This window comes from Pinus tabuliformis, chromosome 4_2 (genome assembly GCF_031772625.1).
Source record: "Pinus tabuliformis cultivar Carrire ecotype Pingquan chromosome 4_2, CPIR1, whole genome shotgun sequence".
NCBI classification, from domain to species: Eukaryota; Viridiplantae; Streptophyta; class Pinopsida; order Pinales; family Pinaceae; genus Pinus; species Pinus tabuliformis.
The window spans coordinates 491,647,973-491,665,650 of NC_142304.1; the positions used below are offsets into that span (position 1 = coordinate 491,647,973).

The 17,678-nt window shown below is 38.4% G+C and overlaps 1 protein-coding gene across 6 annotated transcripts in view; it reads left to right on the forward strand.

Moving 5' to 3' along the window:
* Positions 1-16,273, forward strand: part of LOC149170115 (uncharacterized) — a 130,283-nt gene extending 114,010 nt beyond the window's left edge. For 5 of the 6 annotated variants that reach the window (XM_089428900.1, XM_089428901.1, XM_089428896.1 and 2 more), the window contains one exon: positions 15,703-16,273. Coding sequence is in view for 1 of the 6 variants with exons in the window: in XM_089428899.1 (XP_089285025.1) it covers positions 15,703-15,729 (27 nt within the window). In the remaining 5 variants the exon portion in view is untranslated. The remainder of the gene's footprint in view (positions 1-15,702) is intronic. The other variant, XR_016259846.1, reaches the window with a different exon arrangement.
* The last annotated feature ends 1,405 nt before the right edge of the window (positions 16,274-17,678 follow it).

Below are 17,678 nucleotides of genomic sequence, written 5' to 3' on the forward strand. Positions count from 1 at the left end.
ACAAGCATTAACTTTGAAGTTCAATGAAGAACTAGGGCTTCGTTCTTCCAATGGAGTTGCCAAGAATGATATGTCAATATTGTCGTATGGGGAACAAGACACACGTCTTGTGTCCCCCGACAACGATGCCAAAAATGTTACTGCTCAAACTATCAAGGGTCCTAGGAGGGGATCCTATGGAGCAATTACTAGGTCAAGGGCAACAATGGAGTGATAGCCCATTGTCACCTCAGCTAAGCCCCCTACTCTTTATGGACTTTCACCTATGGGAGGAGATCCGGTAGGAGAGGAATCATGATAATGGATATGTCAATGAAATGATGAACGATGATTCCAAAGGCCTATTCACAAGAGAGACTCAATTGTATGACTTTCTTGCTTTGGAAGCAAGGTGATGGACTCTTTAGGAAGGGCCAAGAAGTTCCTTAGGGCTAGGCTTTGAGAGTTGCTTTGTCAAGATGGTTCCTAGACGTAGAAATTTTTATGGAGACTTTGCTTTTATGTGATCTTTGTGAAATTGGCATTAATAGGTTGTGGGACCACACAAGGCCAAGCGAACCCAAAACTAGGTCAAGGGTATGGAGTTGATCAACCAAGGAGGGGGTTGACCTAATTGTGGAAGAGAAGAGGATCAATGAACAAATATTCTTGGAACTAAAGTGCAATGATCCACATGAGGTCACTAGCCGAGGGAAACCTAGGGCAAGAGACGATCTTTTGGCTAGGGCTTGCAATATCTAGAGATCTCACTGTCGGAATTTCGTGAAATTTGGAGGGCCTCTAGAGGACACACTAACGCAGTTGTGGGCAAGAGATCAAATTCTTTTGATGGCTAAATCGTGAGAAAAGTGATGCCCTAGGTGACCTATGGAGGCGAGGCCTTTGAAAGTGATCACATGTGGAGGATTAGTGCTTGTCCTTTGGGGGAGATGGAGTAAAGGAGAATTTATGGTTTGAAAAGAGTTCACCCAATCAAGGAGGCCTTAAAACAACTTCGCATGGCATTAGGGCATGAGAGCAACTGCTTCAAGGACTTTATACTTCTATTTGTAGTAATTGATGACTTATCGAGATGCATTTATCACAAATTATCTCTTGGAACATTCACCCATTCATACATGGCCCATGACATAATGCAATGCTATAAAAGATCCCAATTTCCACTAATTTGTATGGAAAAGCAATAAATTTCAGACTTGTGTAGTGAAAATACCAACAACATTCATTTGACAAAGTAAATAACAAGATAAAGCATGAAAAGAGCACTTACATGTAGAAAAGAGTATATCCAATCATCAAATTATACCAATAATGAAGGTCCAAGACAAGAGAGAGATATCCAAACATCAAAATTCATCCATAACATCCAAACTCATCCTCCAAAAGGGATAACGAAAATCTTACAAGAGCAAATGACCCAATCTAAATGATGATGAATGGGATAGAATACCTCTCGTCTATTTATACAATCCTCTAAGGGATTTGAATGGCCTAATTTGGACTAGTAATGCTCCTAAAACAAAATAATGTGCATAATAACAATAACCCTTGGTGACAAGCCTACCAAGGTAGCTCAATAACACAATAATAAGTCTCTCAAGAGGGTCGAATGAACAATAAAATGAGTCGTTGGGCCTTTGAGGTGGCCTGATGAAGTCCAAGGGGTGCCATGATGTAGAATTGGACTCCAAACATAATGTACAAGGGGTCGGCCCCTTGTTTTCCAAGCAAGGACCTGTGGTGCTCCCATGTGCGTGTGGGGGTACAAGGACATCCTCATGGGTCTCCAAGTGGATCGAAAATGCCTGTAGACCATCTGTAAGGGCTAGGATGATGACATAAACCCTCCCTTTGCAGCGGGAGACATCCTCTGGACCTTGGAACATCTGCCAAGTGTATGGTGCATGTGTGGAGCTGGCTGGGCATGGTGAACCAGGTGCATCATCCTCATCCAAAAGGTGGAACACGAGCAATCAACGAGTGGTGTTGGGGATCCATGAAGTACTTTCTGCTATGGTGGAGGCCCATGGCTCTCAATGCTCACTCTATGAGTGTTAATGTGGCCCTTTGGAGGGCTAGGACCCCATATAGGGAGACCAAGCTCCAAATGGAGACCCACCTGCAATCTTGCGTAAGATCTAATACGTCCCCTTGCCTTCCAATACAACAAATCATTAGAATAATCAAGTAAAAGAGCTTACAATTCATGGAACCAATGGGGCGCTTCATGGTGGCATGCCCTTCCATAGTGGGCTTTGGCATGTACAAGTGTCTCCAAGCTCAATAAGGGGTTAATCAAGGACCCTATTAGGTGGTCTCAACCTTTAAGGGGGAAACATGTTCATGGTACGTCCATCAAGTGGAGGGTGGCAAGTGATATAATAATGGAACATAGTGGGGGTCAAGGGAAGGATCTAGGCCACATGTCATGGGGCAAGGGTAGCTATAATGGGGGAAGCCCACACTTGGGTATATGAGTGTAAGAGGGAGAAATCATGGTACATAAGTTACCATGGCCTTTGTTTTTCCATCTTTCTTCATATGCCTTTTGCCTTTTATTTTTTTCTTTATAATTGCGCGGGGCTCCATGGGATGAGAGCATGATGTGTGGTATATAGCAGTAGGTAACCCCCTTTTAAGGTGGGGCATTTCATTGCCCACCAAGGGTTGGGACAATCATGGGTTCCTTAATGTCAATGGGGCTCATCTAGGGCCCATAGAAACCAGGGTGATGGCCATATACAAGGGGTAGAGCTTATGCTTGGCTTTTGCCCAAGTGCTAAATTTGTATGTCTCGACCATCTTTTTGCATTTTATGGTACGTTTCCTGTCGAGAGTGGCCAATCTATGTTTTTTCTCTTCTTTTTAGCTACATCAACCTCTAGGGTATCATTCCAAGCCTAATCCAAGGGGTGGGCAAAGGGGAAGGGGAGGCTAACCCTATGTGGACCTGGATGGGAAAAATGATGAATAGGGTCAAAATGAGCGGGAGGGAGTGATGTATATGGTTTCGAGAAATCGTGACCATGCAACTAAAATCGAGATTTCTCATGTAGTGTCATCCCTAAAGGTAGTGGCTAGTAAAAGAGACCTCACAGGACTAGGATAGAAGGCTAAACATCGAATCAGGCAAAGGAAACATGAGCATAGACCTAGCCCACTCTTTCCGTCGAATCCACCCACCATCATGCCCAAAAGTGTCCATGAAAAGTAAACAAAATTACTCAACTAAACCAATGAAAAGTCATACCTTTGGGGTTGGGAGGCCCACCTTGAAACATACACTCATAACAGATGGCCGAGGGACCACTTGGCTGGCTTAGGTGGTGAAGAAAATGGCACATCGAGCTATTTGGTCGTTGCAAGTGTTGCTGGCTGCCGGTTGAGGATCCTCTAGGAGAAAAAAAATTCTCATATGCATACTACCCACAGGTAGTGGGTAACAAGTACGAACCATTTTTGGTGTTGGTCTGTGAGGGAAAGCCTTTACATCCATCCAAATTCTCAATTGGGGCTTTCTCTCTTTATGGTCCTTTACTACGTGGCTCCATGCCATCTTTCAAATTCCACTGGTTGTGCTTCCATTTTCTATGACTTATTTGAAAGTCTTGTTAATTTTTGGTGGCTCAGTGACAAATTCCAACCATGGGACTAGATTCCTCTTTTCGAGAGGACCAATTTTGACTTTTGAAGCACTCAATTTGGACAAGGTAAAGTGTACTTTTGTAGAAAAGCCCACATATGCACATTTGATCAGGTTGGCCCTAAAGGAAATTGAACACCCTTCAAAGCCTATAAATACAAGTGACCTCAAGCTCATTTAGAGATTGCCAATCATCTTCTTCTTCTCTTCTTCATTGTTTGGTTCGCACAAGTCCGAGGCTGTGTTGAGGAAATTGGTTCGCATAGGTCTGATATTACAGGGTTCGAAACTCGCGCATGTCTCTAGGGTTTTGGGTCATAGTCACAGGCTTGTCAAAGAAAAATTTCGACTATAGGCTTGTAGGCTCAAGGTAGTGACTAGAAGCTCTTAGTTGCATGCATACCTCTTCCTCCCTGTGACTGTAAAGTAGGGATACAATTTGACATTTGACCGCAATTGACGGCAGACAAGAACAATTGTCTCTGATTTGGATTGATCCTAGAAACATATTTCTAAATGTTGTTGGGTTAATTACGCTGGATGATTTTGTATTGGGCTCATTGTACTCTCTGTTGAACATTTTATGACAATCTAATAAGAAGAAGAATTTCAAAGGGCTTTCCCCATAGTGGGTTTTTCCCTGTCTTTGACCAAATCTAGTGTCTCTTGTTGATGCGTTGATTGTCTCCTTTGTCATTGCACTATTCTATCTTCAATTACTATTGATGATTGGAAATATCAATTTCTATTGAAAATATTTCTAATTGAAGAACTGATTTGGGCTAAAAGTAATTGAATCACCATAGAGCAGTGTGAAATTTAACATGGAAATAGAGCTAAGGTGAAGGACAAGCCCAAAAGGAGACAAGCATTGAAGCAATCATCTTTGGAAAGTTGAAGGCGCCTATCCAATCAAGTCAAGATGTCTTCCTCTTTCTGAAGGAGCATGAGAAGTTGGGTGACTCATCTAACTTTGCTGCATGGAAGACCAGGTTGGAAATCATAGCTTATAACAATGATGTTTTGGAATTCATTGAAGGAAAAGTACCCGAGCCTCCAGAGAATGCTTCCGCTACTGCCAAGAACAAGCACAAGAAAGGTGAGTTAAAAGCAAAACAAATTATTGCTTATGGTTTACAAGATCATTTACTTGCTTATGTTGGGAATTTGAATAAGTCTAAGGATATGTATGATAAGTTGGCTGACATGTATGAAGTCAACAATTTGAATGAAATCATCACCTTGAAAGATCAACTGAAAGACATGAAGATGAATAAAGGAGAGACTGTGCAATCCTATATCATGAGGATATCTCGTCTTAAAGATCAATTGCAAAGAGTTGGAGAAACTGTACCTGATAGGGAATTGGTAATTGTGACTCTTAGAGGTCTCCCTCCTATTTGGGAAACCTTCATTACCGCCATAAGCAATAACAACAATTTTCCGTCATTTGATGAACTTGTTGGAAAGCTCACTCAAGAAGAATCTAGGATGATTTCAAGAGGGAGAATTCATAAGCATGGAGAAGAAGAACCCACTGCATTTGCTACTCAAGATAAGAAGAAAAGGGGAAAAGGAAGAACATCTGGTTCGAAAAGGTCCTCTCCTGATTCAAGGGACTCTTATAGAAGATTAAGGGATGTTGAATGTTTCAATTGTCACAAGCGTGGTCACTATGCCTGAGATTGTTCGAAGAAGAGAGATTCTCGAAGAAGCTACAACAACAACATGTATGATGATAGAAGAAGAAGCAATGATCGAAGAAGAAGTGATGATAAAAGAAGGTGAGATGATAGAAGAGAGAGAGAAGTCAAACAAGAGATACTCTGGATGATCGTGAAGAAAGTCCTCGTCCTCAAAAGAAGTCAAGAAATTCCAGGTATGAAAGTAACGTAGCTACTAGCCAATCTGAATATATTCTTATTTCAGCCCTCTCTAGTTCTTCTCCTTCGGATTCTAGACACCTCACCGGGTATAAGAAATTTCTCTCAAATCTGGTTGAGAGGGAGACAGGTTTGAAGATTATTCTTGGGGACAACTCTACATATTCAGTGATGGGCTTTGGTATTGTCAGATTTGATTTGGACCATGGAAAATCTATTATTCTTCATGAAGTAATGTATGATCCGGAATTGAAGAAAACCCTGATATCTATTCCTGTCTTGGAAGATAAAGGAATGAGAATAACCTTCATTAATGGAAAGGTCCTCTCCTAGCTGAAGGGATCCCGTATGAAAGATGCCTTTACTTTGGGATCTAGAGTGGGAGGACTATATAGAATCATTATAAGATCTCTTCTAACAAAGATCCATGACACCAATGATCAAAATGAGATATGGCACCGAAATAAAAGAAAGTTTAGGGGACCATTCCCCTCTAACAGGCTCAAGAGTGATGTAGTAGTAAGAGAACAAGTTTGGAAGGATACGATGGCCATAGAATCGATTATGAAGAAAAATGTTTGGGATATTGTTCCAAGGCTGCAACATGCATCTTCAAGATGGCTATACAAGATGAAGCGTGAAGCCGATGTAAGCTTTGAAAGGTACAAGGTAGAATTATGTATCAAGCAATCTTAAGGGTTTGATGCATTGAGCAAGAAGACTCATTAGCAGATTGAAGAAAGCACTATGTGGTTTGAAGCAATCACCCTGAGCCTATGTTCATAGTAGGCCTCTGATGATCAAGCATAAGAAGGATTATGGTCTGAGATATACTTCCAGACATATGGGTCTAGACTCTATATGGATTCACTGGACTTCGTCATATACTTAGACTGATGAACAAATTGCAGCATAGATTGATGTGACCCTTATGAGCAAGGTTCTGCGCTGACCAAGGACACTGAGCCGACTCTTACCCCCTGTCTGAGCTCCCAAGGTGAGGAATTGAGATGTAGAGTTCCTGGGGTTGAGGGAACTCTGGACAATAGGGTGTCACCCCTATCTGTCACCCATAGAGTCGGAGATGTTGCTCTCCTATCTTGGTCCATGCAGAGTATACCCCAATTGGCATCTGTTTTTCCCACCCATCTAGCCAATGGGACTGCTCGAGTTAGGCGTGATCCTTACTACTTATGGTAAGTGGCATCTCGCTCAAGCTAGAGATGCAGGTGTTCTACCACTTGACTCTTCAGGGTCATGTTGGGAAGGTTGGCAGAGTTTCCTGGGTCGTAGCATTAGCTCCCCACTGGCAGAGTTTCTCGGGTTGTAGCATTAGCTCCCCGCTGGAAGAGATTCCCGGCTTGTAGCATTGCCTCTTTTCTGGCAGAGGTTTCCCGGGTGGAAGCGTTGGTTCCTCGCTAGCAAAGTTTTCCCAGGTCGTAGCATTGGATCCCCGCTGGTAGAGGTTTCCCGGGTTGTAGCATTGGCTCCCCGCTGGCAGAGTTTTCCGAGTCGTAGGATTAACTCCCCACTAGCAGAGTTTCTTGGGTGGTAGCATTGGCTCCCCGATGGCACAGTTTCCCGGGTCGTAGCGTTGGCTCCCCGTTGGCAAAGGTTTCCCGGGTGGCAATATTAGCTCCCCGCTGGCAAAGGTTTGTCGGGTGGCAGCATTGGCTCCCCATTGGCAGAGGTTTTCGGGGTCGTAGCACTGGCTCCTCGCTGGCAGTGATTCCGGGTGGTAGCAGTGGCTCCTCGATGGATAGAGGGTGGTAGCTGAAGCTCCCCTATGATTCTTCTTCTTTAGATTTGAGAATGTTTCAGCAATAGGGTCGAGCAGAGATGTGACATGATATGATATTTGTGATGATTACATGATGTAGTTGGAATTTCTCCCTAGCTGACAAGGAGTGTTAATTTTTGGTAGCTTAGTGACAAATTCCAACCATGGGACTAGATTCCTCTTTTCGAGAGGACCAATTTTGACTATTGAAGCACTCAATTTGGACAAGTGTACTTTTGAAGAAAAGCCCACATATGCACATTTGATCAGGTTGGTCCTAAATCAAATTGGATACCCTTGGAAGCCTATAAATACAAGTGAACTCAAGTTCATTTGGAGATCACCGAGCATCTTCTTCTTCTCTTCTTCATTGCTTGGTTCGCACAGGTCCGAGATTACAGGTTCCGAAGCTCGCACGTGTTTCTAGGGTTTTGGGTCATAGTCGCAGGTTGGTCAAAGGCATTTTTGACTATAGCCATAGGCTTGCAGGCTCAAGGTAGCGGCTGTAAGCTCTCAATCGCATGCATATCTCTTCCTCCCGGCAACTGCTAAAATTTGACATTTGACTGCAGCTGACTGCAATTGACTGCAGACAAGAAAAATTGTCTTTGATCTGGATTGATGCTAGAAACATATTTCTGAATGTTGTTGGGTTAATTTTATTGGATGATTTTGTATTGGGCTCATTGTACTCTCTGTTGGACATTTTATGACAATCTAATAAGAAGAAGAATTTCAAAGGGTTTTCCCCATAGTGGGCTTTTCCCTGGTCTTTGACCAAATCTGGTGTCTCTAGTTGATGCGTTGGTTGTTTGCTTTGTCATTGCATTTACTGTTCTATTTTCAATTACTGTTGATGATTGGAAATATTAATTGTTATTGAAAAGATTGCTAATCGAAGAATTGAATGGGCTAAAAGTAATTGAATCAGCATAGAGCAATGTGAAATTTAACAAGTCTTACTAGTCTCTCTCTCGTTGGTCAAAACTCTAATCTTACTAACCTCCCTCTCGCTGGCCAAAGATAGTTTTGACTTTGGTATTGTTCTATATTTTTCGCTACTAATATTTATCTAATTTCTTTCAAATCTGTTTATAAGTTCACGACTTCATACTTCAAATGCTCAAGTTTCTCAGACATGATAGATTCAAAGGACATGTACCTTGTTGGAGAAATGGCAAAGCTTTCCCATGATCTGGACCATGAGGTTTAAAGCAATGTTGTCTTGCAAGTATATGCATAAGCTCAATTTGAAGAGATCTCTTATGCTTGCATCCCAAAGCTCTTCCTAGCCATGAATTTATGTTTTGTGTCGTAATTCGATAATATTCATTTTCAAGTAAATGAATCCATCTTTCAAAATATATCCCTTTTGTTTGCCAAACTATTTTTCTTCCGATTTAGAGCCCATTGGACATGATTGAATTTCACACATTCGAAGGAGTGAATGATAGATTTGGTCCTTAAAGTGATGTGGGACAATTTCACATTACTCAGATTTTTCTTAATAGTCATAATGTTCACTATTAAACTTATGTCTCCACACAAGATAAGCTTTTGATCTCAAAGTTTCAGCAAAATAAAAATCTTTTTGCAATGCTAATGCTTTTGCAATGTTGTTAGAGCTCATGCTTGTTCCCCATGGAAAACTCATTACTAGATCGCCAATTGTGTTGATAATGAGAGCCCCCGTCCTTGTATCAGCTTTGCCTGTGTTTCCCTTAGCCACCCCAAATACTCGATTGGTTTGTTTCTTGTAACAATGAAAATTATTCCTGGTTTCCAGTAGGTGTGAGTCTGGATTTGCCAAGAATATGTTTGAGACATCAAACATTAGCTAAAATTTCTTCTCTGGGACACTATCATTGCCTCTAGAGTCTATAGGTATTCAGGGGTATCCCCCTTTACTTTCTTTCAGTACCAAGATCAAAGATGCCTAGCCCTCTTCACTAGGGAGATCTTCAATCACAAATTTCAATTCCTACATGTCATGCCCTGTATTGGGATGACTAGGATGATCACCTCATATTTTCAAGTTGATCCATCAAATCAGAGCAATAATTAGCCCAAAGTGCTTTAGACAATAGATTGGTGAGACTTCATGGCTCTCCATAGTATTTCCCTTTGGGAGATTGTCAGATACAGTCAGAGGTGTTGGACCGTACATTAGTCCATACATCTTCAGAGTGGTAGAGGGATCAAATCCAAAAGAACCCTAAGTAGGGTGCCTTCCACCCATTAGATTACCTCAAAGATCTAGAGGAGTATCTAGAGATCTATCCAAAGTTTCTTTCTTTCGACCTCAAATGCTAGGAGTATTCCTCGCTCCCACATCCCTCCTAGTATCATATAGTGGGATCCTTGATGGTTCCAAAGGACTCTGATAGTGAGTCAATACCTAGTTCGATCCCCTTGCCTTCGACCATCAAACCCTGGAGACTTGACATCATTGGCTTGATCATCTAATCTCTCTCTCTCTCTCTCTCATTTTCTCTTTTGCCAGGGTCTTGGGTTGTCAATTTTTCCAGCCTTGGACATACTTAGTGTTTGTATTTTGCATCACCATACCTTTGTCATGGCTATTTTTTTCCAAAGGGAAAGAACCATAATTTCAACTCAACTTTTGAAAAACGGAACAAAATTACATTTTGCAAATGCTAAAGCCTAAAAGCATTTAGTATGTGCAACCTCACGACTTAGGAGCAAGGAAAAAACTAAAAATAAAAAAATTAAAAGGAGAAGATTAAGTGATATAAAAATCACATATCTTCTTTCTTTCCTTTCTTTCTCTGAATCTTCTGCCACCCCCCTGTAGGATGGTCAATAAGAACCATTGCCAAATCTTTCTCGGTTACCTTTGGTGGATGTTCTTTGTCAAAATATGAGCTTTCTGGAACATGAACTCTCAATTGTGCCCTCCATCCCATCCTATTTTCCAACCACTGTGTTATGAATAAATATATAGGAAATAATGTAAAATAATGTAAATGATAATAATCATAAATAATGATTAGTTAATTAGTGATTAGGTTGAAGAGTCATGTTTAAATGAGACATGACTCTCCATGAAGAGACACCTACTTAGTATATAAGCAAACGTCTCACTCTCATTGTATCATCATTCTTATTCACACATTTAATATATAATATTTCTATCCTCATGGATATCTTTATCTTTATATTCCAAGTCTTCCGGAGTAATTAATGTGAAGAAGGAACTTTGTTCGCTTCATTTAGTATCAGAGGAGTTCGATCTTGTGGCTGCTTCACCTCTGCACAGAGCCACACTCTCCGGTCTAGGCCCTTGGCCATCAAGGTTTTGTCAACATTGTTGCCGTTAAGTGAAGCGTTTCGCTACAAAAAAGTTGGAGTTTCTCCATATCAGCAATCAGGTCTTTGGCCATTAAAAAAAAATACAAATAAGAAAAGAAAAATAATTTGATAATAAAAATATAAAACAAAAAACAACAAAAAAAAATATTTAATTAAAAAAAAGAGAAGTAAAAAAATGGAGTATATATAGAAAAAGTTATATAAAAAAATAAAATAAAAAATATAGAGAAAAAAAAAAAAAAAAAAATTATTGAAAAAATTACCTTAAAAAACTATAAAAAAAACAAAATAAAATAAAGTATACTAAAATAATAAAAAAACAAATAAAATAAAGTATATTAAAATAATAAAAAAAACAATTATAAATAAGAGCGAATTTATATATATAATTAAGAAAAAGGTACAGTATTTGTCGCCCAACAGAGTCACCACCACAGGACCTCGGCCTTGCACCGCTGCCCGACTTCTAAATTGTCACGGGAGTCACACTGTCGCTGCTTCTCTAGCCATTGTCCGACATTCTATAACTGCCACCATTCACAGTGACAACCACCACACGCAGCTTCCGCAACCGCCCCACCGCATAAGCACTGCCATTTGAGTTGCGAGCCGCTGTTTGGCCAATCAACTGACTAACAGCCACCAGCCACCATAGACTACCCTTTGAAGTCGTTGCTGCAACCGTGTAATTCGAAGTTGCAATCCTCTGCTTAAGAAAAAAAAACAAAAATCATTGTAGTTTTGTGTTGTCCGTTTGTACTGTTTCATATGGGCATGATCATCAATTGTAACCAATCAAATTCCCGAGTCCATAATTTTGGGGTCAAAGAAAGGACGTGAGGACACAACCAAAATTCAAACAGTGCGACTTTTGATAAATTATATCATCCATCATTTAGTGATTAAATCATAGTGACATAAGATTGAAGTTTTAGGTTTGGAGTTATCTTAATCAAAGAAATTAAAGTTCTTCATTGTCCCAAAAGGAATTAAGAGGTGACATGAAACAATAAAAAGGAAAAGATAAATATTAATTAAAAATAAAATATAAGTAAATTAAGATTGGTTTAAGATAAATCGAAGGAGATTATATAAAGAGACTTTTTAAAAAGAGTATTGTTTTTTTAAAGAGAATTAAATTACTTCATAAAGTTTAAATTGAAGTATAAAAATTATATATTAGAGCAGAAAAATTCAAATAGGTATTTTTTAAAGAGGAGATTAAATGAAAGTACCTTTATATATTTTATGAGGGAGCAAAAGAATACAAGAGAAAAAAAATCACATTAAATCACTCTAATATATATATATATATATATATATATATAGAATTAAAAAGGGTTATCATTAAACCCTGAGTTCATCGATGAACACAAAATGGAGTTTAAATCAGAGATAAAAGGAGGAAGATTTCCAGAAACCTTAATCGGTTATGCTAAAGCACTATTTAAAATTAAAGGAACTATCGCAGGAAAAGACGTCACTATTGCTATCTCTCTCGCTGAAGATAAAAATTATATAATGCCTAAAATTGCAAACCAATTAGTAGTTCCAGAGTAAAATATAATTGAAAAATTAGATTGTTTAAAAAAAGAACAATACGAAATAATTGATTTACAGTTAAACATTGGCGATTATACATTTATATCACAATTTTCGGTTCAATCCCTATGGACTTACCCAAGAGACATTATTCTGGGATCCCCATGGATGGAAACCCTAGGTTCCTTCATCTTGAATATGAAAAGGAAGTTTTTGACATTTTCATACAAAAAGAAAAAAATAACATTTCAAGATGTTACATTGAAGCCAAATTCAGTAACTCTAGATGACATACAAGATATTTCAAAAGTAATTTTTCAAGAAGGTAAAAAAGTTCTACAAAATATGCAAGGAGAAGTTGACAAGATCACTGCTGACAAAAATGAAGAAGTTTCTCGGCTTAAAAACCATAGTGAAAAATTATTGACGCAAATTAAGGAACTTAGGAAGGATAAGAAGTCATTAGAAAACAAGGTACAACAACTTATCGATAAGGAAGCATCAAATGTAGGAATTCAAGTTGACGAAAAAACAACATATATCGATCCAGTGAATGTCACAACTTAGGAAGAAGACAAGCAAGTTGAAGAAAATACAAACTTAGATGTTGCAGTTTAGACAATGAACATCCCAAGTGAATGCTCCGTAACCAACTCAACAATGTCTTCGCAAGAATAAAATCAAAAATTGCCACACGCCCAATCTGGGAAAGTCAAACCAAAAAGGTTCCATATCGACATCCGAATCACGAGAGTAGACAACCCAATCAAGCTATGTATATGTACCATTCAAAACAGAGACAACAAGCTGATGTTCCGAAGAATATTGAAATAACCTCAATCCAGTCCTACGATGACAATTCGTTACAAAATACCAATGATTAGAATATTTCACAGAAGATTAATCTAGGATGGTTTGATCCTTTCTCAGTGTGACAGTTTTGTTTGTCACTTAGAAGATCATATCAACTTGTATCAATGAAGATCACTGTTTTGAGATGAAAAGACATTTGAAACCGAAAAAGAGATCAAGCCTTTTTCATCGACAAGCTTTGAGGATTTTTGAGGAAGAAGACAATGCTATGAATAAATATATAGGAAATAATGTAAAATAATGTAAATGATAATAATCATAAATAATGATTAGTTAATTAGTAATTAGGTTGAAGAGTCATGTCTAAATGAAACATGACTCTCCATGAAGAGACACCTGCTTAGTATATAAGAAAGCCTCTTACTCTCATTGTATCATCATTCTTATTCACACATTTAATATATAATATTTGTATCCTCATGGATATCTTTATATTCCAAGTCTTCTGGAGTGATTAATGTGACGAAGGAACTTTGTTCGCTTCACACTGCTTCATGATGTTCCACTTCATGGATCGGTTCTATTTCTGAGTTTTTCTACATATGAGGTGCATGTCCATCATGAACTTGGGTATTCCTATCTTCTTGTTTTGTAAAATCCTCCTTGATTTCCCCTTCTTCTTCCTCCGAAAAAATAGGATCAAAAGGTTGCCAACCTTTTTTGTTAGTGGTCTGCCCCTTTCTCTTTTTGGGTGGCTTTTTAGCTAGGGGGAATGAGTCTTGAAGCTGTCTTGTTGGAAAACGTTTGTGGCCTTTGAATGCTGTGTTTTCATAGTCCAAAATTTGAATCCATTGGAAGGATTCATGTTTCAGCAAGATGCAGTCAGGTAGACCCTTGCTTAGGTTTATTTCTACACATATATGGGTAAAGGTGAATAAACCTTTCTCCGTTCTTTCAATATCCATCTTTTGAAAGGAACCCAAAGTGTTCTCAACACCTATAGAACCTGATGAAGCCAAAAGGGAAGAGGGAGATTTGGCAACCTTACCTAAACTGGCATCTTTGTTACCACCATTGTTGTAGAATCAAATTTTGGAAACCAAGGGGTGATGAAAAGCCTTGTTCATCTCCAGAATCAAGGCTCTTCCTTCAAAACTTTCTCCAGAATTCTTGGGAATCGAACTGAATGATGAAAAAACCTTTTGAATAAAGTTAAATATCACAATTTTTGGACCATGTGGTAAAAAGCCATTGATGTAAAGCTTCAGACCTTGGCCAAAAGTTGTTAAATCTGCAAATCACAGCTTTTGATTGAAGAACCAAAAAGAGTTGATTTACCTTTTTTAGATTTACTTCCATAATTGGAACTTGGCACTTGTTCTGATTGTTCAACAATGTAAGGTCCTGGACTCAACTATAGCTGTTCCATTGTAACAATACCTTTCCCCCGAGACACATCCTTGTAAGAAACTGAAGCAGCTTGGTTCCTAGAGGCTGAAGCACCTCCACACAACCTCAAAAGTACAATAGTGGAGTTGCGAGTTATGCAGTAATCGCTCATCTGAGAAAAAACTTGCATCTGTTTCCCTTCACATGGTAGCTGCTGCAAGGCTACTGGGATTCTCAGCCCCTGTGACGACAGTCAGTGCCCGGGCTGCATGCGCAAAAGAAAATTCCATTTGCAAGATTCTAACAATGGACCCCTTGAAGTTGGACTCAAACGAATGGTGGCCATTTGATAATGTTAGAGAAGACGCCATAGATGCAACCATGTTAGTCTGGGCCGCCATTGCTGCTGCCAAAGATGAAGAAGATTCAAGAAATCTCAAAACGGCTGGAGCCAGAAACTCTCTCCAAACTTTGTCACAGTTATATATACATGTGTTTTATCTTAAGGATGTACCACTGTAGATTTATTTCTTTATTTATGTTGTTTTTGACATTCTCTAGGAGCCACACTTGCACTCCCACATTGTATTCATACTTGTATTCTTCAGTCCCATTCATTGAACATCAATAAAATTATCTTATCTGGCTTTCCTCCTCAATGATTTATACTAAATAAATTTCTAATATGGTGCAAGGCTGGCACACACCATAAATACCCCTAATGATATCAATTACATAATTATTCTTCACTTTAAATACAAGTTATGATATGCATGTCAGGTTGGTGGAGCAAAAATTTAGTGATCCAGGACCTTGTGTGACTTTTGCTGCATGGACGGTTTGGCGTTGGAATGCTTTAACCCTTCACTTGAGATAACATGTTCACCTAGTATGATGAATGCATCATCAGTTAGGGCTTAGAAATTAACTATGGTTTATTGCATGCTAACAGCTTTTATTCTATCTATATATATAAGTTGTGCAGATCTAGTGAGGCCAGTCCATAATGGATGCCTTCAAAATTAGGCCCTTCTCTGTTTGGTTTTGTTATTATTGTCATTTGAATTACCTTATCTATAGTCTTTGTTACTGCACATAACCCTTTTTCTAGCTACTGCAGAGCTCGGCATCTTAAATTTTCTTGTTTGCCTGGTTGAATATATGAAGATTATGAAGATTAGATGAAAGGAGCCTTATTCAATTATTCAAGCTGTCATGGACTCATAAGTGACCATGGGAATTACTGTGCCTATGTTAATATTTTTCTAATTTCAATGACAATTCTTTTGATTGCTCGTTAAAGATCTTTTCATTTGCAGATTCAAGGGTCTTCAAAAGATGGTTGAAACATACGAAGGTCATTTCGCACAAATTCTGGCATTCTTTGCATACACTTTGTTATCTATCAAGGCTGGAGAGATTGCATTACAAGAAGTCAACCTTCATGACGCACGCATGTAATGCTATCTTTTGCTCAGTGGATAGTTACGTTATTTCTTTTTTCTTCCCACTGTAATTAGATGTTAAATATGAAATATTTGACTTATTTTCAAACTTGTGGCAAGCAAAGTGTGATCAGAATGGCGTCAATCTGGGTCAAGGAAACGCGGGGAATGTGCTCTCCCTTCCAGGAAGCAAACATTTGCTTAGTAATACCTGTGATCTTTCTCAAAAGGTTAACTGAATGAAATGCAATCCAAACTTTGGGTAGTGAGGCAGCAAACTGGTGACTATCCTGTATGTAACAAACATTTGCCTACAATGGTTATAGACCACTGCTTGTGTTAGCTTTTACTTTTGTGGGGATCATAGATTGGCCACAGGGTTTGTTTTGAAGTGATTTTCCTTGTTTTATTTTAATGCATAGAGTAAATTATTCTGTTTTCGCCATTTTCATGCTTGTCTGTTGCAACTTGTAAGGCAGTTTGCTTGATTTTGTTCCAAAGCTTAAATAATGGCTCTTTGTTCAGTCTTTGGATTTTTGGTTGATAATTTCATGGTTTTGTTCCAAGATGGTCAACGTTGTTTGTTTCCATGATTCAAATATTTCTCCATTCGTCTAAACTGGTAAAATGGTTGGCTGAAATGATAAATGCAACTCGCAATTCCAAGAAAATTCCAGAATGAGTTTTGTCCATCCAGACTGCCAACTTTATCCGAGGTTTTTGTGCATTAAAAATATAATAATAGAGCAGGGAAGATGGTCTTTAATAGATGATAGTATCGTGTGTTGATAGATTAAGATGGAAAATTTCTATGAAAAATGAGTTTAGGAAGATTTAGCAGTACGTTATGAGCACACTTTTTAAAACTACTATTTTGTGTTGCGCCTCTAGGATGCTATGGCTGCCAATGGTAAGCCTTTATTACTGTCTGTTTAGTATTTTGTAGTTGTGAATATTTGTGCGTAAACAATGTTCTGTTTACATTATCGTAGTTTATTTTAACACATGACTTATTAAGCATTGAGATAGAAGAATAAGACAGAAATTAGCTGCAAATCCGTAAGGTACATATTTTTTCTCTATTTAAAGGAATCAATTCCAACCACTACCACTATAACTTTTAGGTGTCTATGTATGCCCTTTCCACAGACATAGGTGAATCGAGGTGATTTGAACTTAGAACCTCCTCGCACATAACACTTCATTTTCATGGTTATCGCCAATTAAACTGCGCTCGGGGCTTAAAATACAGTTTTTATATGTCAACATTTATCTCATTTTTATTTATAAATACATTTGAGCTATATTGAATTGTGAAGAATAATTGGCTTCACTCAATACAAACATCCAAATCTTATATTTATTTATTAATTTGAAGACTCAATACATGATTCAATCACAATCAGTGGTCAGCTTCTTACAACATTCTTATTTATGTTCTTAACAATATTTTTATTTATGAATGGGGGTTTACGCAGTGCATTATATTAGATATCATTTTGGGATTCAACTGCGTTAAGTAAGTCATTCACGTATGACCATTTCCATGAGAGGTAGTCGTAACTGACTAATTTCTCATGATTTTTGAATAGTTCACTTAGCACTCATTGCATCGGGTGATGCTCACAGGGGTGAAGAAGTGGGATTGAAACTAGTGAAATGAATCACATAGCATCAATCATCACTTCCGGGGCTTGCACCCCAAAAATGATATCTAATTTTTATATCCCAAAATGATATCTAATTTTTATTTATGTTTGAAACTTGACTTGATAGATTGCTTTGTGAGCTTCTTCCAACTTTTTTATTTTATTTTTGAGGCTTGGTATGACACAATTAATTGTAAGTTT